We start from the raw sequence: 27,153 nt of genomic DNA, 5'->3' as shown, positions 1-27,153 counted from the left end.
TATTTATCAAAAGTGTATCAACTATCAAGGCTCAACAACCTAAGCCACTAACACATTTTTTTCTATATTTTAGTTTATAATTTAAAAAAATCGTTTTAAATGTACTCATCACTCCACTATTATATAAAAAATATTAAATATTATTTATATATTAAAATTAATTATTAAAATAAATTATTATATTATAATATATAATTTAAAAATTATATTATATATATATTAAAATTAGTCACTAAAATTAATCATTGATATAAAATATGTATTAAAATATAATATATATTAAAAATAAATTAAATTATATATATATTTATATATAAATATATTAATAATAAATTTTAATGATTAATTTTAATATATAAATAATATTTTTAATAATTTAATTTATTTTTAATATATATTTTATATTAATAATTAATTTTAATAATAAATTTTAATGTGTATATAAATATTTAATATTTAAGGTGGTGGACATAAAAAAAATGTGATCTGAGTTGTACAGTGGTGCATGCATTATCCCACAGCAGGTTAGCACCATTATATTACAATAATCTTTTAATATTTTATGGTAGAAACTCAAGTGCAGTCGACTTCACGTGAAATTGATATTTGAGGATAGTTAGATGATTTGACTGATTTGACTAAATTTTTATTTAACTATTTTCAAATATCAACTTCACGAAAAATCGACTTCACTTGAATTTTTCAGTATATTTTATTTACAGCGCAACTTTACCGACGGTTCATTCACGTTACTGACGTCTATAAATGAAGCCTTCATGCTTCAACCTCGTTACCACTGCAATCAGTCAAAGAGAGAGAAAGAGACAAAAATATACACAAAATAATTGACAGATTAATCTAGCATATAGATATGGGAGAATTACAAGAAGGAAAGCCAATTTTAGAAGCATGGAACAACAAAAAAGAAGAGGAAGAAGAAGAAGCACAAGCCCAATTAGAGATATGGAAATACATTTTTGGGTATGTGGAATTGGCAGTTATAAAATGTGCCATTGAACTTGGGATAGCTGATGCTATAGAGAGCCATGGTAGTCCCATGACACTCTCCGAAATTTCATCTACTTTAGGCTCTGACCCTTCCCTTCTTAACCGAATCTTGAGGTTCTTAATTAACAGAAAGATATTCAAAGTCGATAAAAATTCAGATTCCACTACCACTTATGCCAACACGCCGTTATCTCGCCGTTTCCTGAAAAACGGGCAGCAAAGCATGGCGGCGTTCCTCCTCCTAGAGAGCAGCCCCGTCATGCTTGCACCTTGGCACAGCCTAAGCGCCCGTGTTTCGGCAAACGGTGGAATAAACTTCCCCTTCGAGAAGGCACACGGCGAAGACGTGTGGGGCTACGCCGCGGAGAATCCGGGTCACAGCAACCTTATAAACGAGGCAATGGCGTGCAGTGCTAAGATGGTGGTGCCTGCCATCGTTGAAGGTTGTGGCGACGAGGTGTTCGAAGGCGTGAAAACGTTGGTAGATGTTGGTGGTGGAACCGGCACCGCGTTGCGCGCTTTGGTTAAGGCTTGTCCTTGGATTCGAGGAATCAATTTTGATCTTGCTCATGTCATTGCTGTGGCTCCCAAGATTGAAGGAGTCGAAAATGTGGCTGGTGACATGTTTCTAGGTGTTCCCAAAGCTGATGCTGCTTTTCTTATGGTACTTTTATTTTTTGATTAATTAATAACATGTAAATGGGTTGATTAATTGCTAAAAACAACAAAAATAAATTTGACTAGTGATTGAATTAACGTTGAATTATTTTTTGCCACTTGCAGTGGGTTTTGCATGATTGGGGTGATGAGGAGTGCATCCAGATCTTGAAGAAGTGCAAGGAAGCCATTCCAAAGGAAAATGGAAAAGTGATCATTGTGGAGGCAGTGATTGAAGAGGGAGCAATAAAGCAAGGAAATTTAAAGGACGTAGGGTTGATGTTGGATATGGTAATGATGGCGCACACAAGCTTCGGCAAAGAGAGGACACTCAAAGAGTGGGAATATGTTATCAAAATGGCTGGATTTACTTCATACACTGTGAAAAACATCGATGCTGTGCAATCTGTGCTGTTGGCCTACCCATGAATCCGTGTTTGTTTTTATTGCTGCTGGGTTTTGTATTTCTCAACAATAATAACCATAGTAGTTTATTATGGTCAATTTGGCTTTTTTTTTTCTTCTTTTTTTATTTAGAATTTTGTTAAAGAAAATATATAAGTGAGAATAAAATTGTCTTGTAAGTCAATATTGCAGTCAACAACAAAGTAGCTAATAATTTATAGAAAAAAATCCAAAATTAAAAATAATAAATTAAACATAACATCCAAAATTTAAATAAAAATCATTAAGATTTAATATTTAAAATTTAAGGTTTAGAATTTTGAGGTTTGAATTTAGTATTCAGTGTTTATGATTTAAGATTTGAAATTTAATATTTAGGGTTTAAATTTTAGATTTAAAATTAAAAATTAAAAATTAAAAATTTATAATTTAACTTTTTTTATTAATATAAATAAAAAAATAATTTATTTCTTAAGAACGCACCATACAAACGAATTGCCAAAATATGCATATTCAATTCACATGAAGTCCCTGCGAAATGTATTTTACCACTATTTTAAATGCAGCTTCTGCAAAATGAAATTAGACATATTAGAACCATTTCTAATACTTGATCAACCAAATGGGAGTGCGTCATTTCTACTTCACTGCCCGCGAATTGGAGGAGTTCAATTTCTCCTTCATCACCTGTGAAAAGCTTATTTCTTCACATCAATTTTTATTTTTTTTTTAACAGACTAAATTGGTTTTTTTTATCATTCAAATAAAAAATGTAAGTACGCATTCACTTCTTGTATGATTCTCGTTATTTTCACAGAAAATGAATAAAAAATTGTTCTTAGCATTGTTTTTTGGTTTTCTCAAAATAACCATCTTATATTATCAATAAAATTTATTATTTTTAATTAATATTTAATTAATTTTATATTTTAAATATTAAATTTTAAATTTTAAATCATATTTTTATAATATAAAAATAAAATATTAATTTAAAATATTAACTAATATTAATAAGAAATAAACATAGTTAATTATACAAAAAATTAGTTACTAAACTAATTATATGTATAAAATATATCTTAAATTATAAAATATACATCAAAAATAATTTACAACATTTTTAGTCTAGCAACGATTTAATCTACTACTTTTAGTTATTAATCTAATTTCTTTAGTCTATCAATTCAACAATATATTTTTAAGTTATATTTTTAAAAAATAAATTTTATTGGTCTTTCAACATCTTTTTTTACTATAAATTATACTCAATTATTGTATAGTCTATCTTTTGTGCTTGTTATATTCGGAAAAAAAGATACATGATTGCAATCATTTATCTAATTTTGGTCGTCATTTAATTTGGACATACATGTAATATTTTTTCGATCTTTTAGATTATAAGCTCGATTCTAGAGAAAAGATTAGAGAGTTCACGACAAAACCCATAGTCCTCTAATCAATTCCCTTCGGCCTGCCATCAGAAATAATTAGTCACAATGCCAGGATCACACCCAAAAAACAAAAACATACGAACGAAATCAAACAATTATCTAAATACTAGTAAACCCCTTCTCATTATAGTCTCTTATAAAAGCAAAAGTTAATAGTCTCACCTAATCACAAACTCATGAGCTACTTACTGTCCCATCATATTCACGCTCCTGTTAAAATAAAATCAATGCAACTAATCTTGAATAAATTAAAAAAAAAATTCATAAACTAGCGTTTTTATTAAAATCTATTTAATATTTAATCATTACAAAAGAATGTATAATTTTATATCATTAATAATATTAATAATAACTAATTAATGATTATAAATCATAAAAATATGCTGAGTTCCTAAAACTATTATAAATTAAAAGGTAACATTCAAATCATATCACTTGCACTCGTCACATATATGTTATGTAACATTGCAACAAACGCTTGCTGCTTTGGAAATACATACACATTATTATTGTAACATTAAATACTCCTTTGCATAAAGTCTACATGTGTTTCTTCACTATCGTGTTTGTCACACACTTCAGTGAATGGGAGTTCACCAATAGGTTGGAGATCGGTAATGTTTAGGGACAAAAAAATAGTCTAAATTTATCTTATTTAGTATTTATTAATTATCGTAACAATCAATGAATATTAAATAAAATAAGTTATGACTGTTTTTAACTAATTTTTTTATTACCAAACATTTCTTGTTAGAAATATAGGCTTCCACTTTTGTGGATGATGAGGTAGAAATGAAACTCCCCATTTCCTCCATTTCGTGGACGATGAAGCAGAAATGACGTCTTTCTATTTTACAAATAACTCATCAATGACTCTAACATGTCTGGTGTTATTTTGTAGGTGCTATATCTAAAATAACGACAAAATTTATTTCGTAGGATTTCACATGAATTGGTCATGCGTATTTTGGCAATAATATTTTTACATGGTGTGTATTTAGATGATTAAAATATTTTTTTATATTTATATTAATAAAAAAATTCAGAATTTAATAAGAGTTTAGAATTTAATGTTTAAGATTTAGAATATAAGGTGTGCGATGGTGAGTGGCTGATGGTAGCTGGAGGTGGTGACCAGCAGGGGGTGACAATTGTAGAAAGTGGTTGTCAAAGACGCCAGCTGTTGATCGAAAATATTTTCGATACAAATAAATTGAATCGAAACAAGTTGTGTGACCTTTTTGAGAAGGTTTAGGTTCGAGATGAAGATTGAAAGTAATCGGTTCTATTCTTAGGCTTCAATTGAGGTGCTAATCGGACAAAGCCAAATCGAGTAGGAGTCTCGAATCGAAGAATCAGGAAGAGTTTTTGAAAGAGCCGTTTGAATGTTGATGGAAGCGAAAAAGTTCGTGGCTTTTATCACACGAGGAAAATATTGGAAATATCTACAATCACTCAATGGGAGCGGTTACCAAGAGTGATTGTAGTTCAAATTTGTAATTTTTCGTTTAATTGTAATTAATTGTAATTAAGTTAACCGTTATGTAAGATAGTCTATAAATACTGTGAAGCATTAGGGGATAGGGGTTGGAACTTTCACTCAGAAAAAATACTCTAAGCATTCTCACATCTCAGCGATTCCCTGAGTTTGCGATCGAGTTACACTTTCTGTAGGGTTCCTTCCACCTTCTTTTTCAATTCATTTCTTTTTCTGTAAAATTTAACATTTCAATTAAGTTTATTCTTTCAATGTTTGGTATTTCCTTTGTCTATTTAATCTTTCTGCACTTCATTCTGTTTAATTAGTCTTTCAATTTAATTTAAATCATTATTATTGCTTTCTTTTAATTTTCAAGCAACTCTTCCTTTTCATAATTTATTTATTTTTTTAAGAACTTCAATTTCTGAACTATACTTATTAATTTTTGCAAATTTTATTTCTTGTTGTCAAAATTTGTCTAATCGAAGACGCTTTGATGCACTTCTAGAAAACTGGTACTCGCACAGAGGAGTTGGTTTCACTCCCAGACCATTAGAATCGAACCACCATCGATTTGGTAAAAATTGACAAAACAAATTGGCACGCCCAGTGGGACAGTTTTAAATCGAAGTGTGTCAAAATAGTGGTTTTTCACGAATTTCTTGGTGTATGCGATTACAAAGTGGAAAGATCATTCACATGGCTGATGAATTATCAAATGTGAAGGTGGTTCGTCCACCAATGATAGCATACCAGTATCCATGCAACAAGCCGACGTGTCTTCACGTTCGAAAGGTGCAATCGGAACTGAAAACATAGTCGTCACGACTATTCAGACTGGAAACGTTGGATGTAATACTCGTCTACGTGGCCCTGCACTATCGTATTAACCTCCATTAACCGCTGGTTGGCCCCCTTATGGTCTTCCTGCTGGTTATACCTCGCCGGTGGGTGGTTTTATGCCACCTATCCACTTTGGGAATACCAATGGAGTGAATAATATGCAAAACCCACAACAACACTCTGAATATTCTCGTGAATATCATGTGGGCTCCACTTCGAATGCTACCAATTCAATGGCAGTATATCGACAACAAGTAGAGGAGAGTCATCATGATTTGGTTAATTTATTGACTCAGTAAATGACTACAATCCTCAATCCTATGATGGCCGATCATGAATCGAGATTTGAGCGTCTTACTAGACAAGTCGAGAGGATTGCTCAAATTGTCGATTATGATGAAGGCGAGAGGCATAATGTTCGAGGAACTAATGAGGGGATGAACAATATTTTTCAAAATGAAAATCATATTCCAAATCGAAAAAATCCTCGCATAGTTCATCGACAAAAGAATGCTGATAATGTTTTATATGGATTGCGTGGTGATCGCTATCAGGTCACCCGAATTATAGAAGAAGTTTTAAATCAGGTTAGATTAAATGTTGGTTTTATGAATCAGCCACATTTTTTCCCAAGTAGTTCAAATGGCCGAAGTACCAAGAGGGGTGAAAAATTTAAAAATAACTACGAAATTTGCTAGAGAAGTTGGAGAATCGACAACTGAACATGTTGCTCGTTATTTGGTCGAGATTGGGAACCTAGCTAATGATGAAAATTTGAAGATGAATTTTTTTCCTTCGTCATTGACGAAAAATGCGTTTATGTGGTTCTCGAATCTTAGACCGAATTCGATCACAACATGGAATCAGTTAGAAATTGCTTTTCACGCTCAGTTTTATCAAGGAGAAATGAACGTAGCAGTTACTGATTTAGTAGCTTTGAAACGTGAAAATAGTGAAACCATCGATGACTATTTAATACGTTTCAAAAATGCTAGAAGTAGGTGCTATATGACATTACCTAAAAATGAGATAGTGAAAATAGCAACTATGGGGTTGGGATTTTATATGCGCAGGAAATTGCTTAATGTGCATATTCCTGATTTGGCTCACTTGGCTGAGAAAGTTCGACAGACTGAGCTTATGAAAAAGGAGAAAGAAAAACATAGAGCTGAACAGAGGTCGAAGAGTAAACCATTTACTCGAAAAGAGAAGGTTGCTTGTGTAACCATGGAATCCTCGGAAGAGGAAATCGATTTTGAAACAGAAGTCGATTTGGCCGAACTTAAAAAAGGACCTCCATATGTTTGTTCTTTATTGAAAAAGCTCCCTGGTAGTGAAAAGTCGAATTATTCAAAACTTAAAAGTGAAAAGAAATATAGTTTTGATATCTCGAAATCTGATCATATTTTTTATGTGTTGCTTAAAGATAAACAATTGATTTTACCTGAGGGAAGAACCTTGCTTTTCGTAAAAGATTTGAAAGGAAAGCCTTACTGTAAATTTCATCAAGCAACAAGTCATTCGACTAACAGTTGTGTCCATTTCAGGAATTTGATTCAAGAGGAAATCATGGAAGGACGTTTGAAATTCGATGATGGCAAGAAGGAGATGAATGTTGATGTAGATCTCTTTGAAACTGATGCTAGTTATATGGAACCCTGCTTTGGAGTGAATATGGTGGGGATGTCTTATGACTTTGATGTGGCTCTTGATGATTTCGAGTCACAAGTGAGATATGTGTATCCTCGAACAGGGGATGGTTTGTTGGACTTCTTAGTTCAGCAAAAGATCAAAGACCGGAACGTATCTCTGTGTCCAAGGTGTAATGCTGTTTTTGATGATGAAGCAGCAGCAATCTTCGAAAAGGAGAGAATGAAAAAAGAGTTGGCTCACAGGGAGGAACAAGCACGTCAAAGACAGCCAATTCGACGTGTTGAGGGTTCAAGTTCCAAAAATCCTCAACATGATGTGACTACACTTTTAAGCCGATCCCAGGCTATTGGTGTTCAGTGGATCAGAAACTGTCAAGAGTTTCAAAGGCATGATCATTTGTATCGAGGCAACCCTCAATGGGGACACCAAGCACCGTCTCGGAATCAGTATGCTGCTTATCGAGGGCGAGCTAGAGGATACCCAAGAGGAAGAGGTGGAAGAAGAAGTTTCAATCAGAATAAGAAACTTCAAATGGATGCATGAAAAGAAGCAAGCAAGGGGGTAACTCCTTCTGTGCATTCCCGAATTATTTTTCCTTCTGATGGGAAAACCTATCCCAAGGAAATTCCATCACCAGCAAAGATGGAAAAAGGGAAGGTAGTTGCTCAGTCCTCTGGGATAGATAAACATAAGGATGCTGATGTTGATGAGGAATACTTCGACGAAGGTAATGATGATATGGTAGGGACGATTTCAATAATTCCTACTGAGTATCTTGGAGAGTGCAAAGGTAATCCGGAGGAGGATTATGATCAGGAGGATGAAGAGGCTTTCTCTTTTATTCGCATAGAAGATGAACCAGGGTTTTTCCCTCGCCCTACTGAGAGATAAATGTCTCATTTGTGTCCCCTTCACATTGTTGCTGTTGTGAATGGATTCAAAATAAACAAAGTATTGATTGATGGTGGGGCAGCGATAAGTCTCTTGCCTGAGAGGATGCTAAGGAAAGTAGGGAAGCATTTTGAAGAGTTGGTCCCTACAAACATCGCTGTGACTAATTTTAGTGGTAATTCTACACCAGCTAAAGGGTTGGTCACATTGACGGTGAAAGTGGGGTCTTCGGAGAGACATTTTATATTTGTGGTAGTGCCATCAAAGGCTAGTTATAACGCCTTACTTGGGAGAGATTGGATCCATGGAGTAAGTGTTGTACCATCAACAGTGCATCAGAGTGTGTTTCTATGGACTAAAGAAAGAAAGCATGAAATCGTCAAAGCAGATTCAAGTCTTTATGTCGAACAGATGCATGTCGATTTTAGGATATATAATCATAAATTAAAGCCTTTAAATGTTGATCGATCTCTAAATTCTTATAATTGTGAAGGGTGCTACTTGACTTCAGAAGGACTATCGGTGAAGTTGCGTTATCCGGATATACCCTTCAAGCCGACGGGTTGGGTTGTTCTTCTTGAAGACTCCGAAAGGTTATCTCATGGACCAGGTTGAGGAAATTTCCGATTGCCTGGTAACTTTGCATAATTATTTAAGTAATTTTCAAGTTTTAAAAAATAAAGATGATTCTTCTGATAAGTTTGAATCAAATAGGATTAGTAAATCTACTGGTTGTGGTATGTCTGTTTCGACACCTATAGTTGAATGTAGTTATGATTCTTTTATTACTTGTAATGAAGTTAATGATGTGAGTTGGACTGCCGATTTAATAGCAGAGGCTCATAGTGTAGAAAATAAATGTGGTAATGAATTAATCAATGATCAAGTTTCTTCTATCTCTGATTCCATTGATTTTACTTTCGATTGTATTTATGATTTGGAGCCTTTAGGATTTGAAAAGTATTCAATCGAAGATGATAATTATAAAGGGTTTGAATCTCATGATTCTTTAGAAGAAATTAATTTAGGAACTCATGATGATGTTCGAATTACATATGTTTGTAAAAATCTTGTTGATCCTTTTTGAATTGAACTTTTCGATCTGTTACATGAGTTTAAAGATTGTTTCGCATGGGATTATCATGAAATGCCTGGTCTCGATCGTTCATTAGTAGAATATCGATTAGCATTGAAACCTAATGCTCGACCTGTGAAACAAACCCCAAGACATTTTGCTTCTGAAATCAATGTAAAAATTAAAGAAGAGATAGAATGCTTGATCAAAGCAAAATTTATTCGAACGGCTCGTTATGTGGAGTGGGTGTCAAATATTGTTCCAGTGATGAAAAAAATGAAAAATTGAGGGTATGTATCGATTTTCGAGATTTGAATAATGCTACTTCAAAGGATGAATATTTCATGCCAATTGCGGATATGTTAATCGATTCTGCAGCAGGAAATGAAATCCTTAGTTTCATGGATGGTTATTTGAGATATAACCAAATTTTTATTGCGAAAGATGATGTGGCTAAAATTGCTTTCCATTGTTCTGGAGCGTTGGGGATGTATGAGTGGGTGGTTATGCCTTTCGGTTTAAAAAATGTTGGAGCAAGTTATCAACGGGCAATGAATGTCATTTTCCATGAATTTATTGGAAAATTTATGGAGGTGTATATCGATGACGTAATGGTCAAATCGATCTCTATCAGTCAACATATAGACCACTTAAGAAAAGCATTTTTGACTATGAGAAAGAAAGGATTAAAAATGAATCCTTTGAAATGTGCTTTTGGGGTATCGGCTGGAAATTTCTTAGGTTTTGTTATTCATAAAAAAGGGATAGCTATCGATAAGAATAAAGCAGATGCAATACTAGCTTTGTCTGCACCCAAATCGAAAAAAGAAGTACAATCGTTTTTGGGGAAGATAAATTATCTTCGAAGGTTCATTTCGAATCTTTCATATCGAACAAGGGTGTTTGCACCTTTAATAAAATTGAAGAATGGTTTGAAATTCGAATGGACTACAGAGCATCAGTTAGCGTTCGATTCGATTAAAACGTATTTATCTAAAGCCCCAATTATGACGAATGTTCGTCCATTTGAACCTTTAAAATTGTACATTGCTGCATCTGAAGATACTATTGGGTGTATGTTGGCCCAAGATGGTGAAGACGGACATGAGAGGGCGGTTTACTACCTTAGTCGAGTTTTAACTGATATCTAGACAAGGTATTCGCCGATTGAAAAATTATGTTTGTCGTTGTATCATACTTGTATGAGGTTAAAGTGTTATATGGTGGCTAAATCGGTAAAAGTGATAGCACAGACCGACGTTATTAAGTATATACTTAGTTTCCCTATGTTAAGGGAACATTTGGGAAAATAGATGTTAGCATTGACGAAATTTGATTTGCAATATATACCAGCAAAGGCTGTTAAAGGACAGGTCATTGTAGACTTTCTTGTGGATAATTCGAAAGGTCTGAATGACCAGGGGGCAAATATAGTCAATGTAGAGGTCAACTATTGAAAATTGTATTTCGATGGATCCAAGCACAAAGATGGTGCAGGGGTTAGAATCCTCATTATTTCACCAGAGGGTATTCCATCAGAATTTTTGTTCAAATTAAAGTATCCTTGCTCCTATAATGTCGCCGAATATGAGGCTTTAATTCTAGGTCTCGAAATTTTAATCGACAAAGGAGCTTTAGAGGTTCAAATTCTAGGGGATTCACAGTTCGTTTTAAAGCAGTTGTCGAAGGAGTTTAAATGTAATAATGAGACGTTATAGAAATATTTAGTAACTGCCTGGGAGTTATTAACGTCTTTTTAGAAGGTATCTTTGGTACATATCCCTAGAATTCATAATGAAATTGCCAATGAGTTAGCTCAAATTGCTTCGAGATATCGAATTGGCCCAGAAACTTTTAAGAAGTTATTTAGTATTCATCAAATTTTAGTACCAACAAATGAAAGAGAAGTGCTGTGTATGGATGAATGGGAGGACTCTGATTGGAGAAAGACTATTGCTCAGTATTTAAAAGATCCCAATACTACAGTCGATAGAAAAATAAAATTACGAGCAATGAATTTTGTTTTATTGGCTGATGAATTATATAAAAAAGGGATTGATGGAAGTTTAATGAGATGTTTGAGTCGAGAAGAGCAAAATATTGCTTTGGGTGAAGTTCATAATGGAATTTGTGGTGCTCATCAAGCAGGAAAGAAAATGAGATGGGTGTTATATCGCAATCATGTATATTAGCCATCTATGATAAAAGATTGTATCGATTATGCAAAGGCATGTCAAGAATGTCAGAAACATGGTTCGATACAACAAATTCCAGCAGTTGAATTACATTCGATAATAAAGTCATGGTCATTTAGAGGTTGGGCTTTGGATCTAATTGGGTTGATTCACCCTCCTTCATCGAAATAACACAAGTTTATTTTGGTGGCTATTGATTATTTCACAAAGTGGGTTGAGGCTATTCCGTTAATAGAAGTTAGTCAAAATGAGATAATTGACTTTATCACGAAAAATATTATACATTAATTTGAAATTCCTCAGACCTTAAGTACTTACCAGGGAACTATGTTTACTGGCCAGCGAATCAAAAATTTTGCTGCTTCGAGAAATATTAATATGGTTACTTCAACCCCCTATTACGCACAAGCTAATGGGCAAGTAGAAGCAGCGATTAAGATATTGATAAGCTTAATTAAAAGACATATCGGTAATAGGCCTCGAACATGGCATGAGATTTTAAGTCAAGTGTTATGGGCTTATTGAAACTCACCAAGGGGTTCGACAGGAACTTCACCTTATAAATTGGTGTATGGCCATGATGCAGTACTACCATTAGAAATTAATTTGAATACTTTAAGAGTATCAAAACAGAATGATTTTCCAGTCGATGATTATTGGAATGAAATATTTGATGAATTGAATGAGTTAGATTCAGAGCAAATCTTAGCGTTGGAAAATATAATCCGACAGAAAGAAAATATTGCTCAAAGTTATAATCGTCGAATTAAAGAAAAGTCTTTCAGGGTAGGTGATTTGGTTTTGAAAGTTATTTTACCTATGGAAAAGAAATCGAGGTTTTTAGGTAAGTGGTCCCCTAGTTGGGAAGGACCTTTCCAAATTATAAGGACATACTCGGGAAATTCTTATCAAATTAAAGATATTGAGTTGGAAAAAATAATTAACTCGATCAATGGGAAATACTTAAAACCTTTCTATTGTTGGCAAATTTAAAAGTTCAACATATCTATTAAAGATCAAAAAGGATAGAAAGTGTTACAAAATAAAGCTAGAAACGAAAATTTTTTTTTTCAAGGTGCCAATAGCTTTGCCAAATCAGAGCGCAACTTTCTTCTTTTGTTTTCTAGGAGTGTAAGTACTTCAATCTGCTTGAACTTTTCAGCCTGGATTTTCTCAAGCTATTTTTCATATTCTCCTCCTTCGGTATCGAGTGAGACAAGTTTTTAAATAAGGAGATGTTGCTCTTGTTGGGCTGCAACAAGAGGTCTAGCTATAGTGGCTCGATTTTGACGAATGGTAGCAAGTTGTTCTTGAATCTGAGCCAATTCTGCTTTGAGTCTTGCTTCCTCCTGATCATGGAAAGCTTGTATAGAGATGGCATGAGAGATTTTCAGATCAAATTCTTCACGAGAAGCTTGAATGGGTTAAGCAGTTGCAAGAACATTATCTATTTTTGATTTGGCTATGGCTTCTTCATTTTCAGTTTCTTGAAGTTAAAACTGAGATGCAACACTCTCATTGAGAAGTGGTTGAATTCTTGAATCGAAGCAGAGTATGGTGTGTTGGTTGGGAATTCAAAAGAGAATTTCAAAACATCAGCCAAGATTTGATTGAGAATTGGATCATTAACCCAGGTGGTAGGAGGATGATCAAAGAGCTTGATGAGAGATCGAAGTTGTTCCTGAGTAGTAGGATTTAACTCGATCAAGGGCCTTGATGTAGAAGGTTTGGAAGTTATTGGTGCAGGCACTGGTAGTTTGTGTTCTTAGATGATTTTGTTTGAAACAGAAGTCAGATCTTCTAAAGTAGCACTGGTTGGAGTGGTAGGAACATTTGATGTTTCTGGTCTTGGACCTGGAGGGGTTTGGTGTGAAGGATCAGGTTACAACTCTGGAGGGGTCTCTAATACCTTGGACCTAGAAGAATCTGAATTTGTAGTGTCGACAGCCCTAGAAGCAGAGTCAGAATCTGGGACTGCTTGATTCTCTTCAATGAAAGCAGTTTGATCATTTAGTGAAGTTGTTTCAAGTCTAATGGTTTCTTCTGGAGAATTTTGCAAAGGATTCGTTGTCGAATCAATCACTTGTGTTGTGTGAGAAACAGGTGGAAAAGCGGCTGGGATTGTCTGAATGGACCCTGTGAATTGAATGGAGTCATGTGATGTAGATTGTTCTTGACCTTGTGGTTGTGGTAGAATTGATGGGTCGAGAATCCCATCAGTTATTAATTGAGCAACATTGATAGGCTAATACAAAAGGTACACAATTATAAATCAAAAATTTATTTTAATCAAAATATGATATGTGTAGAAATAATGGTATTACCTGAGAAAGCCTGGATCTTAATACTAGCCGAGAACCAGGATCAGAATCGGCTGCCTCTTCCGATGGAGAAGAGATTGTGATAGCATCTTTATTGGTTGGTTCACTTTCGTCAGCGCTTTCACTTGATGTTAGTAGTACTAACTGATAAGAGATTTAGAATTAAATATAGATAAAGGTGTATAACTTATAATGTTGTTAAGTTAAAGAGAGGAATTATGAAATTACCTTTCAAGAGGTTCTGGTAGGAGTTCTTCTACTTTTAGATGATGGTGGTCGAGCAGTTTCAGCTTTCCTTTTTTGAGTTCTTTTTGGAAAACTCTCAGCAACAGGAGTGGTTCGAATCACAGCTTGTTGAATTTCTTCTAAGGTACGGGTGTACCTAGAGTAGTAAGTAGCCCACCATTCGAAACAAGATTTGGTGATATAGAAACTACATTCGTATACCATGAAATTGAAGCGGTCCCTACGCTGCTGATTCTTTAAGAGGCAAGAATCAAAGTCTTCTTGAGTGGTTAAAGTGAAGTGGCAGAAAGGCTCGTCATTTCAAGGTTGTGGTGTTGGGATGGCTTGACATAATCCAAACTGTCTGGCTATCATGTTTGGAGCATACAGGGTGATTTTAAATTTTTCTTTTTTATGCAAAGACAACCCTGTTGATACTACTTGTAGAGCTAGTATTTTGCCCAAATTTGATTTGCAAGTTCATTTGCTTCATTGGTGTCAGGAAAGAGTAAACGGTCCAACCAAGCAGGACCACGATTGCGACGCAAGAAGGGAATGAAATTGAGTTGATCATTATCAAAGTCTTTACAAGAATGAAAAAGAGAGAAAACAGCCCAAAATTTATCTTCATCTGATTCAGTATCTGGAAAATTTGGTTTGTATTCAAACAATCGAAAACCATCAATATATTGTTTGTCGGTATTGCCTCCTTCAGGTTTTGTCATAAAGTTTTCAAAAAGGCATTAAGCCAGAATTGGAGGAGCCATAGAGGGCCTCCTGCACTGATGAGTTTGTTGTCTCAGAGGTCACAAACAAATTGACCAAGTTCTTCAAAAATATGTCCTAGAAGAAGTTTGGCCAAATTGAGGGATTTCCCTTCGTGGAGAAGAATGGCTAAATGAAGATAAATTTTTAACATTTAGATGCTCCGAGAGCAGAATAGGATAGCATTCAACCAGTAAAACAGGAAGGCAACATGTTTATTATCAGTGATTTTTGTACCTTCAGCGCGCATGTTATGGGCAATGAAGTCACTGTAGGAGGTGGTCAGAAATACATTGTACTGACGTTTTGGCTGCATGTTAGGAGTATAGTCTGGAGAATTGATTGGAAGCCCTGTAATGGCAGCCACATCCAGAAAAGACATTCCGATCATTCCACAGGGGAGGTGGAAATTGTTAGTCGTCCTGTTTTAGAAACAGGTGACAGCTCTGATCATCCAAGGGTGTGTGGTAAGGGCAAAGTGGGAGAGTCTCAGCAATTCATGAATTTCTAAAGATCTCCAATCAGCACTTTTAGTGGATTCAAGATGACAATACTAGGCTGTGAAATCATAGCCCCTAGGACTAATCTTTGAATTATTCCGGAAGGTTTTCTGGTTGATAAAATGAGAAATGTTGAAGGAATGATTTATCAACAAATCTTCCCCTTTGGCGCTGGGAAAGAAAGAGAGCCTTTTGTTCGCCTTTTTCTTGAGATTCAATGGGTCCGAGGAAACAGTGTGTCTCGGCTCTAATGGTGAAAGGAATCAGAATTCTTGTGTCTTTAGACGATAGTTGGTGATCGTCGATGACCTCGTCATTTACATGGTTGAGAATGCAAAGAGCTGGTGGAGATGACGGTGTTATTTCATGACCTTTTCCCTTATCTTGGGTGGTGGTTTGGGAAGAAGAACCAGCCATGTTTCAGTGAAGAGTAAAGACTGAAAATTTTGTGAAGAAATTTTAAGGTGTAAAGAGAATTAAGAAAATGATAAGGTTTAGGAAGTTTGAACAAAGGCAAGAATGATGAATTTAAACCCATCGTAACCGTTACTGTAGATGGAATATGAATAGAAGTAACTTCGTGGGAAAGGTGAAGTGGTGAGAGAGAGAGCACAAGCCTCGGGAGATGTGTCGAGTGAAACAGTAATAATGGGGTTTTAATGATAATTATTGCTGATTTGAAAAACTGATGTTTGTTGGATTAAGTGCTCTAATTTTCGATAATTTTGTCGAAAACAACCACATTTGTAACACCCTAACTACCAAAGCTCACACTTCCGGCTGCGCAACTCTGATAACTCGGACATTACGACGACACTTATACTATTTAATACTAAAATATGAGCCTGTTTAAAACTTTAAACCGCAATACCGCTCCAAAAATTACTTTCGTTCGATAACGTACATCCATAGATACCATACAACTTACAAAAGCTCATCAAGAGTACATCCATATATATATACATACATATATATAAATAATATTACAAACATTACTCAATACAATTCCTATCCCTCTTACAGAATATAGCAAGATAAAGGCAAGGGTACAAAAATAATAATCTAAAGCAATACAGAGCATCTCAACAACAATTAAATAAACTCTTCGTGACTTCTGCGCCCATATCCTGAAAGGGAAAAATGTAGGGGGGTGAGAACATCATCCTCGAAAGGGTTCTCAGTAGAGGGTTTTTGGGAATTACTGTAATAGGATACGTGAAGATAAACCGTACCAGTGATTAATAACCGACTTATGCCTCTTTTCAAAAACAACAGTTTACAATAAAAGTAAAGTCGGAAATCTTTTCTAAAAGAGGAACCGTTCAATTCTCAAAAACTCAAAAGCCTTTCAAAAAGGTTTAACCATGCTGAACCAAATTAGCATTTCATACTTTTCCGAACCAAAAACACAAAACCGAAACCAATCATCGGTCCATCTCATTTCAACCACGGCCCTAGGCCCAAACAATCCAACCATCAACCAATCACCATAATCCAACAGAGTCCCAGATGCAGACACAGATAGGAAGTTCAAGCACAAACAAACAGTTACAGCAAGTAGGACAATTAGCAGTTAGTCACAAAGGCAAACCAAGTATAATATACACACCCAAACAATATCACATAGATGCATATGATGCATGCCTGTCCTAGTGGCTGATGATATCATCTGTCGGTTATATAATCAACCCGACACGTACTGGTAGCTAACCATGGACAGAAACACCCCTCGCGGAGCAAGTAGGTTTGAGCTACAACCCCATTGCTACTACCCGCTCAACCCAGAGCCAGTGGAATAATCACTACTGCGGCTACTACCCAGGTGAATGTTTAAAAGCTCAACCTGGAGTGAGTGGAATCACCACTACTACCGCTACTACCCAGGCGTCACAATCTCTAACCTAGAGCAAGTGGGATGAACCACAACCCTTGCTACTACCTAGGTATCTCAAGTATATATTCATTCAGTCCCAGCCATGGATCAACATCCATCTCAGTCATCCGGCTTAAATTAATAATTCATAGTCAGCCATAAATCAATATCATACACAGCCATTCCGGCTCACGGTTCAATCCAGAACCAGCCAATATTCATAATCATACACAGCCATTCCGGCCCATAACAAAACAACACTTCCATCATTCAACATCATCAAATTCATAAAACCGGCATTTAAGTCATAAATTACTTTTCTCAAGCCTTTTCACTTTGAAATCAAGCTTCAACTCTTTTCAGCCTTGGCTTTAGAAATCTCGTTTCTCAAATCATCTCAGGCTCATAAGCCAAATTTTCTAAAAGTGAGTTCCCTTTTTAAAACAAAGCCACTCTTGAAATTCTCTTTCCAAAACTTCCAAAATCATAGAAAGTTAAAGATTCATTTTGGGAACATTCAAAATCACCCATCCAACAATGGGATTTTATAACAAAAGTTTCTCGCCAGAGTCCCAAGTCTTTAGGGAAGGTCAACTTATATAAATTCCTTAAAATTCATTGAAACTCTTAAAATCATAGATTCTCAGTTCAAGTAACTAAAACTGAATTTATTATGAAACCGATCATACAAAATCACAAGTTCCAACCCGGTCCAAAAATCAACTCATTTGAAATGGAACCGGTTCATTGGAATCAAACCACTTTCAGATTTCTTTTTGGAATCCATTTTTCTAACTCTTCCAAAATGCCTCAAACTTGATTACTCAATCAAAAGTCTAGATTCCTTTAAAATCACTAAAAGCTCCTTTTTATATTGAAATCAATATTAGAGCGTCATTCTTTCCTTCAGTGATTCAAACTGTACAAATAGTTCATTTCTAAATAAGCCGAACTCAATGCATAAAGTTCATTAAATAAATTAAGCTTGAAAACATAAATATTCTCTTAATAAATCAAATAATACAATTTCTCAAATCCAACCCTTTTTAAATAACTTTACAAACAAGTGTAGGATTTTGTAGAAATTTCGGCAGCACCTCCCTTAAAACTTGGACTTTTGCCACCCGGTTTGGGTCCCAACTAAACCATTTCTCATTCCTTTTCAACAGCTCAAAACCAGAAATCAATTCAAAAGCAAACTAAATCCAACAGCCACCTCAGTGGCATATCTCAAGGAAACCATTTCAAAAATCAACTCAATGTCAACCGATTTAACTCATTTATAAAGCTTTAAAGAAACGGCTCAATAACAAATCATTTGTCCAAAACCAAGTAAATTAAAATAAACAGGCTGAACTCAAAAGTACATTCGACTTTTCACATCATTGAAATAATTGGCTCAATCCAACCAATCCTCAACGGTTTAAACTCAGATTTCAAATCTTTACAGAATCAACTTTAAAACATTACATTTCACAAAGCCGCACAACAATTCAGCCAAACCAACATCCATACTCATTCGAGTCAATCAAATAATACATAAGGCAATTACAATCACCAAATACATAATATCTCACATCAATATCCATATGTAATAATTCCAATACATAAAACATAGTTTTTGGAAAGCGCCCCTACCTCAAAACGCAAATTCCATAACCCAAATGCCTCATCAAGTCCTTTCTGCCTCAAACCGAACTGAGGCAACCAAAACCTCAGCTCCAAGCCACTTTCACAACAGTCTCCACAACTCTAATCGCAACATACAACAACCGAACTCAATTTTATAGCAATTAACGCAACAAACCTTAGTGTGCGATAACAGAATAATAACGAAAGGGCTTTCAAATCGAAACGCTTACCGAACCTAAGGAGAAACGGCTGAACTGAAATGGCGGCGGTCTCCGAACCGATTCGGCAGCAGCCCGGCAGCCACCTCAAGCGGCAGCGGTGACGAATTCCGATCACGACATCTGAAACCAACACGCAGCGACTATAGTATTCCCGGAATTCAAAAAGGACAGAAACCACAATTAAAACCCTTACCGGCAACCATTTCCGGCGACGGCAGCAGGGTCTCAAGCAGCAGAGGCCCAGCCCGGAGCTCCGGCGGTGATCCCGAAAGTCACATAACCACTCCCGACGGTCAAAATACAGGGGCACAGCTTCCTCCTCTGACCGCGACACCTGCGGCGGCCTGAATCCTTTTCCGGCGACAGTGAGAACCCCAACAGCGCGGCGCGGTTCAGTCTGCTCCATAGCACAGCGGCGACCGGACCTCTAGCTCGCATCGTCCTCTCTCCCAGCGGTGCTCAGTCTCAGCCTTCCTTTCCGACGCGACGCGGCAGCGACCGGCGCAGCTCGTGGCTCCACAGCGACTCCCTCTCTCTCCCAACGTCGCCCACTCACGATGAACCAGGGAAGCAGAAACAAAGCCCCATCGTTCTTCTCGTTCGGAGCTGACAAGGACGACGGTGCAGTAACCCCGAGGTGTCAGATCGGCGAGGACGAGCTCCTCTGGCTCGCACGCGACAGCTGCTTCTCCTCAAACCCTCTTCTGCGCGAATAGTGGCGATGCAGGAAACTTTGACGGCGGCAAATCAGTGGCAACGTGGTGGTTCGACAGTGTCCCTGGCAGCATGGACTGCTGCGGCGGTGAGGCACGGTGAGGCGCGATGGCGGCGATGAGCTCCCTCCTCCCTTCCTCGCTGCAGCTCAGTCTCCCTTTCCCTCTTTGATTCTGTTACTTTCGGTCGTGGAAGGGGAAACCATGGGTGTTGCTGTCCATGGGTGAAAGGGAAGGTAGGTAGTGTTTCGGCTGTTGGGATGGAGGCTTTAGGGTTTCATTTGCATTTTTGAAAATTAGGGTTAGGGGTATTTTAGTAATTTCACTTAAGAATAGGGACAATATAGTAATTAGAAATAAATTCTAATCCAATACTAGATGTATATGGAAAATACTATTTGCTCATCAATTTTTACAAATTACTTTCAATAAAAAGTCCAAATCCAAAATTTAGAAATAATATAATTAATTTCTCTATTTTTCAAAATAGCATATCAATATATTAAAATATTGATTATTTAGTCCATATCATACAAAATTCCTATTATTTCATAACTGCCAACTTTATAATTTAAATATAGAAAATAATCCAATAATTATAAAATTGGATAAAGATAATAACTCGTCTCAAATTCAATAAATCAAAACTTGCCTTAATTATCTTTAATAAAATAATTTCTGAAATTAAGGCTATAAATAACTATATGATTTGAGACTTGATCATAATAAGACTTTTCAAAAGTTCTGGGTCTTACAACATTAATCCAAGGGGGCAATTTGTTGATCAAAAATATTTTCGATACAAATAAATTGAATCGAAACAAGTTGTGTGACCTTTTCGAGAAGGTCTAGGTTCGAGATGAAGATTGAAAGTAATCGATTCTATTCTTAGGCTTCGATTGAGGTGCTAATCGGACAAAGCCAAATCGAGTAGGAGTCTCGATTCGAAGAATCAGGAAGAGTTTTCGAAAGAGCCGTTCGAATGTTGATGGAAGCGGGAAAGTTCGTGCCTTTTATCACGCGAGAAAAATATTAGAAATATCTATAATCACTCAATGGGAGCGGTTACCAAGAGTGATTGCCGTTCAAATTTGTAATTTTTCGTTTAATTGTAATTAATTGTAATTAAGTTAACCGTTTTGTAAGATAATCTATAAATACTGTGAAGCATTAGGGGATAGAGGTTGGAACTTTCACTCAGAAAAAACACTCTAAGCATTCTCACATCTTAGCGATTCCCTAAGTTTGCAATCGAGTTACATTTTCTGTAGGGTTCATTCCACCTTCTTTTTCAATTCATTTCTTTTTTCTGTAAAATTTAACATTTCAATTAAGTTTATTCTTCCAATGTTTGGTATTTCCTTTGTCTATTTAATCTTTCTGCACTTTATTCTGTTTAATTAGTCTTTCAATTTAATTTAAATCATTGTTATTGCTTTCTTTTAATTTTCAAGCAACTCTTCCTTTTCATAATTTATTTAGTTTTTTTTAAGAACTTCAATTTTCTGAATTGTACTGATTAATTTTTGCATATTCATTTTATTTTTTATTGTCAAAACTTGTCTAATCGAAGACGCTTTGATGCACTTCTAGAAAACTGATACTCACTTCTAAAAAACTGGTACTCGCACAGAGGAGTTAATTTCTCTCCCAGACCATTATAATCGAACCACCATCGATTTGCTAAAAATCGACAAAATACTAACAAAAGTGGTTGGTGGTGGAGGTAAATGATTTGGGGTGATAAATAATAATAAAATTGAGGTGTTGAGAGGAAAACAAAATTTAAAGAATAATTTAAAAAAATTATAGATAGATATTAGATTTTTTTAAATTATTTGTTATTGTTGCCTGATTCTTTTGTTGGTTATTTAGTATAATCTTTTTTAGGTGTATATTGTTGTTTAATAATATCACTATTAGTATGAGTTTCTGTTAAATAAAATAAAAAATTCTAATTATAGTGAGGGTTTGGTTCCCACGTCAAGGTTTGTTAGTTAATTATAGGAATATATTCTCTTCATTGTTAAAAAAAATTAAGGATGTAAAATATATTTTTTAATTTTTAATTTTTTTATATTTATTTTTGATTCTACTTATAAAATTAATAACAAAATATCATATTTTATTCATTTAATTATTAAAAAAATGGAGAGAATTTATTTTTAGTAGGCACCACCCACTTGTCTTCAGATAACTCATTTTTCTGAAGATGAGGATAACTTTTTAAATGCGTGTCGCTGAGGTCCATATTTATTTAATGAGTTTGTCTATGTACGTCTGATTTAGCCAAGATAGAACTTTCGGATCTGGTAACTTAGTAAGGTCCAACCCCCGTCGCACGAGGAAACCCTCCCGTTCTTGTTACCAAGGATAGACTCGATTCGGTGATTTTAGATGTAACACCACGGAAGAAAATTGCTTTGCAATTTATTTTGTTTTTATAAATAAAAATAACTATTAATATATTTATTAATAATTAAATATTAATTATTTTATATTTTATTATTAAAAAAATTTAGTAACTAGTATCGATAAAGATTTTTTTAACGTTTGCAATAAATATATATATATATATATATATATATATATATATAATTTTTAATCACTACTTTTTTACAATTTATATAGACATTAAAAATAATTTGGTCCGTCTCTATAATTTCAAACCACAATGTTACATTTTGAAATGGGTTTTTGATTTATAAAAAAAAATCTCAGACCTCGATAAGAGAGACTACAATTCTCATAACACAATCACTACGATCGATTACATCACAACAATAAATAAAGGACAAACATAAGTAAATCGATCAGTGAATTGCCTAAGAGACACCTTTACTTGATAAGTTTAGTTTATTGAAATCTATTATTGGTTTGAGCGTCAGAGTCATTTTTGCAGGTATCGAACTTCGGTTTTAGCCTTGAACGAAAGAAGAGATCATTGCTCAATTCGTAGCAGGAAGCCAGATAAATCCACCCTCTGGAACGAGCTATATTTCGGGAACCTCTTCCCGAGAAGGAATATTAGTGCCCACCATAGGGCCGAATTTTTTATAACCCCACATCCAATTTTGCATTAACTTTTTTTGCAGCTTAGATGATGGTCGACGACGTCGCATCCCTACCATCCATTCCCCCGACTCATGACGAGTTAGTGGCCATGAACGTTTTCCTTCAAGCTGAAGTTAAGAAGATGGTCGACCTATTATCCCAGAGTCAAAATGAAAAGCATGGTACAGAAGATCCTAAGAATGCAAGCTCGAATGATGTACGATCTCGAGATATGGATTGATGAGAGCCAATCATCGGTCTAGAATTTCTCACTAGAAAATATGATCATGTCGAAGTATAGTTCTAAATTGACAACTAGCTCTTAATCAAAGTTTAATTTGGTTGTCACAAATTCAACCCAATAAAAATAACCGAGAGTATTACTCTCGAGTCGTCCTCACAAGAATGGAAAACTATGTGTATCAAAGTTGGCTAAAATTTTAGGGTTGAAAGACATAAGCAAAAAATTAAACTAGCAAACTTAACATGCAAGAAACTTACATGAAAAAAAATTAAATCCAAGTAATTGAAACAATATCTAAATAGATGACAATCTAACAAGCAATATATGAAACTAATATACTCTAAGCTAATTAAACTAACCAACTATAACTAAGACTAGAGTTAAGTGAATGGGAATTTTGGGTTTTCAAATATACATAGTAAAAAAACTCTTGGTTAAGATATGTGAATTAAGGTCATTATCTTTGTCTAATAACCATATATTGACAATTATGAGGGATCATCCCATTAAGTTTACTTCTATGATTGAAGTATGTCAAATAGGCTTAGTCAATATCAACCCATAAGTTCCAATCTACCTACTAATTAATTTAGTAAAAGATTAATGTCAACGAGTGTCAAATTGGCTAACAAAGATTCCCAAATCATCAATTCAATTAGACCAAATGATTCAAGGTCACTCAATTCCTTTAACTTAGGCCAAGAGTATAAAAAACTACTCCATAATCAAAGAGAACACTTCATCAAACACTTGGTGTGCAATAACTAAAGAGATGATTAAATTACAAAATTAAATGAGAACTAAAACTATCCACTAATTATCAATAATAACAACTAAATTAAAGCTATTGAAACATAAAAACATCAATGCATTAATGAAAATTCAAAATTAACAAAGTTCACAAAATGAGAAATAAGAGAAAATTAAGGAGAAGAATATAATGCTAAGAAAAGATCTAAGCAAAATTAGAGCAAAAGGAACTAAAATTAAGGTAATAACACTAAAATTAACAAGATTCAATCCAAAAAATTATAGCAAAAATTGATCAAAGTACACTAAAACCTAGAGAAAAGTGATAGTTTCTCTCTATAGAAAATAAAGAACAAAAACTAGGCCAAAAACTATCTAATTCTCTATGTTGTTATTGTGTCCTCTTTTTTGGTTGACCCCCATCCATTTTCCTCTTAATTGGTATTAGATTGGGCTTGAAATTAGATCCAAAACCCTCAGAGTTTGCAAGTCATGTGTTCTAATTAATGAAGCATGTTTTTGTCAGCTTGCATACACGAGTGTGCAAAAACTTAGAGTCGCGTACGTAGCCAGATGTTTGGGTACACGCGCGTGCAATAACTCAGATTCGCGTATGCGGGCAGTTGCTCGCGTACGCGGGATCAGCAAAATTCCAAGCTCTCAATTCTTCGTGATTTCTAACTTTAGCATGCTCTCTTCTTTACCTTTCCATGCCAATCTCACCCTATATTGCCTAAAACACTTGAGCACACATATCAAAGCACAAAATTGAATGAAATGGTGAAATAAATCAATCAATTTAAGCTTCAAATAGCATACTTTTATCATTCAAGCTCAAATAAGAGGGAATCACAAAAATATGCAAAAATGCAGCGAATAAGTACGAGATAAGTCGATAAAACTACTTAAATCAACATAGGATAAACCACAAAATTGAGGTTTATCAACCACCCCAGACTTAAACCAAGCATGTCCTCATGCTTAAAATCAAAGAAGAGATAAGAACGGAAAACCAACACTTATGCAATACAACCATTTAAGTGCAACTACTTCAATGCATGCAAATATTCTACCTAATACTATCATCTATCTAATCATTATATGTAAGTGCTTAATCAAAATAATTCTCTTTTCAAGGAGTATACCCGAATATAAGGCTAAAGAAAATAACAAGACAACTGAATCCAATCACAAATTGATCCAAATTATCTCAAAGAATTCACAACTTGCAAGAAGGAAATAATTGTAGGTGAAAGCATAAAATCGAGTAATTGAACTCCTTACCGGATGTGTATACTCTCTAGTCACTCAAGTGTATAGGGTCGATTCACTCAACTCTCCTCTAATTGTACTTTCTAAAATTTGTTTTTCATCAAACAATCAAGAATTATTCCATGCATGCATACAAATATCATGAGATCTTTCTAAAGGTTGTAATGGTGCTAAGGTTAAGATAGGGTTGTATATAGCTAAGTGAGCTAAAATTTGAGCCTTTGACTGACTTAAAGCTCTCACAAAACTCATATACAATCTATACAATTCTAAAACAAATTCACCCCCTTTTTTTCGTCTCACTTTTTATACAATCATGCATTTCTTGCAATTCAAATGCATTGCTATTGTTAGTTCTTTATTGGGGCCTATTTGTCCCCCTTTTATTTTTCTTTATTTTTCTTTTCTTTTCTGTTATATTTTTGTATGTATACTGTAAATTATATACAAAACACCAATGCATGTAGTTCAAGTTTTGAAGGCATGAATTGTACTCAATTCTAAGATTTTTTAGTGAAAATGCAAAATCCACTTCTATCTACGAATGTGCCTAAATTTTCACACTTATATTACACAACCTCATCAACCTAAGTCAATCAAAGATCCAAATTAGGTATATTTAATGGTTTTTCACTTAAGGTTGGTAGTGTGCTCAATTAAGAACAAAATGGGATTAAGAAGGCTCAAAATGGTTAGCAAGGGTAGAATAAAAGAGTGGTCATTTAGGTAAGTGAGTTAATTGAAAAGAGGACCTCAATTATATAAATACATGTATACAAAGAACAATGGATATAAAGAATCAAACAAATTAAAAATCACAATCATAGAAGGAGAAACACACAAAAAATGAATTAGTGATTGATATGATGCAACCACATATAATATGGCTCAAAACTCACGTGTTAGTGTGTTCTAGCTCATCAAATATGCTCCACAATTTTTCAAGCAAGTCTCCATAAGAGATTTTAACTCAAATCAAATTTTGGATTATTCTAAAAGAAAATTAAATTAATTTTTTTTAAACATGCTAGCTGAAAATATCCTTAATTTGATTAAACTTATTCTTATATGCATATGTGTATGCAATTGTGGTTGGATGCAAGTTTTCAAAAATTCTAAATTAATTTCCTAGTTTTTAAACAATAACCCACTTCATCAAATATCTAGGAGATTAATTAGGTGCAATCAATAATTTTTCATCACAATCAACAATTAAAAACTAAAGGCATAATGAAACTAAAGAATCAATGGGACGATGAAGAGAAGATGGAGATAACATTATATTTGATCTATCAAATTACAATAGAGATCCTTCCCTCAATGAAAGAAAAATTAGCTACTCATAGCTTACAGAGAATGTGATCAGAATTCAAAATTTTAAAGCACAAAAAGTAGTCCTCCAAAAGGTCCCTCTTCAAGTGTTCCCCCGGAGTTATATATTACTCCTACTTGCAAATACAAATTCAAATTCAATTCAAATTACATTTCTAACTAATTCATGATCTTCGTGTTTGTATTTGGGTCTTTTCCATCATGGATTATGGGCCTAGCTTTGTTGAGTAAAGAAAGGGTTGAGTGGCGTGCCATGCAAGTGCCACTTTGGTGGTACACCCAAGTTATTAAAGTTTTGGATCTCCTCTATAATTTTTGCCCAGTGTGCCATGCCAGAGACACGCCCAACGCAAACTCGAGTTGAAGAGTTGGTGTGCCACTTTTGAAGCCACGCCCTTGGCACGCCCAATGTGGAGTTATGAAGGATTGCTCAGGGTGCCACGCCTTTGGCACGCCCAAGATCGTACTTCTAGAATAACGGTCCAGTGTGCCATGATGAATGCACACCCAATGCACGCCAAGGTAGAAGGATTCGAAGGCGTGTGGCTTCTGGCACGCCATTGCCACGCCATAGTGCACGTCTAAATTGGAGA

The 27,153-nt window shown here is 34.9% G+C and overlaps 1 protein-coding gene across 1 annotated transcript; it reads left to right on the top strand.

Moving 5' to 3' along the window:
* The first annotated feature begins 806 nt into the window (after nt 1-806).
* On the top strand, nt 807-2,254 carry LOC130945517 (acetylserotonin O-methyltransferase-like). The gene is made up of 2 exons (XM_057874247.1): nt 807-1,672; nt 1,792-2,254. Exons 1-2 carry the CDS (start codon nt 872-874, stop codon nt 2,092-2,094), a joined length of 1,104 nt encoding a protein of 367 aa, XP_057730230.1. The 5' UTR covers nt 807-871; the 3' UTR covers nt 2,095-2,254.
* Nucleotides 2,255-27,153: the final 24,899 nt, after the last annotated feature.

The sequence above is a fragment of the Arachis stenosperma genome, chromosome 1 (genome assembly GCF_014773155.1).
Source record: "Arachis stenosperma cultivar V10309 chromosome 1, arast.V10309.gnm1.PFL2, whole genome shotgun sequence".
Taxonomy (NCBI): Eukaryota; Viridiplantae; Streptophyta; class Magnoliopsida; order Fabales; family Fabaceae; genus Arachis; species Arachis stenosperma.
The sequence above is the reverse complement of the archived record's forward strand: the minus strand, read 5'-3'. Positions and strand labels throughout refer to the sequence as shown.

Bases quoted from the DNA above. Each gene is read 5' to 3' on its own strand.
- LOC130945517 (XM_057874247.1), top strand. From the start codon at position 872: ATGGGAGAATTACAAGAAGGAAAGCCAATTTTAGAAGCATGGAACAAC. The intron at 1,673-1,791 runs GTACTTTTATTT...TGCCACTTGCAG, and splicing joins CTGATGCTGCTTTTCTTATG to TGGGTTTTGCATGATTGGGG.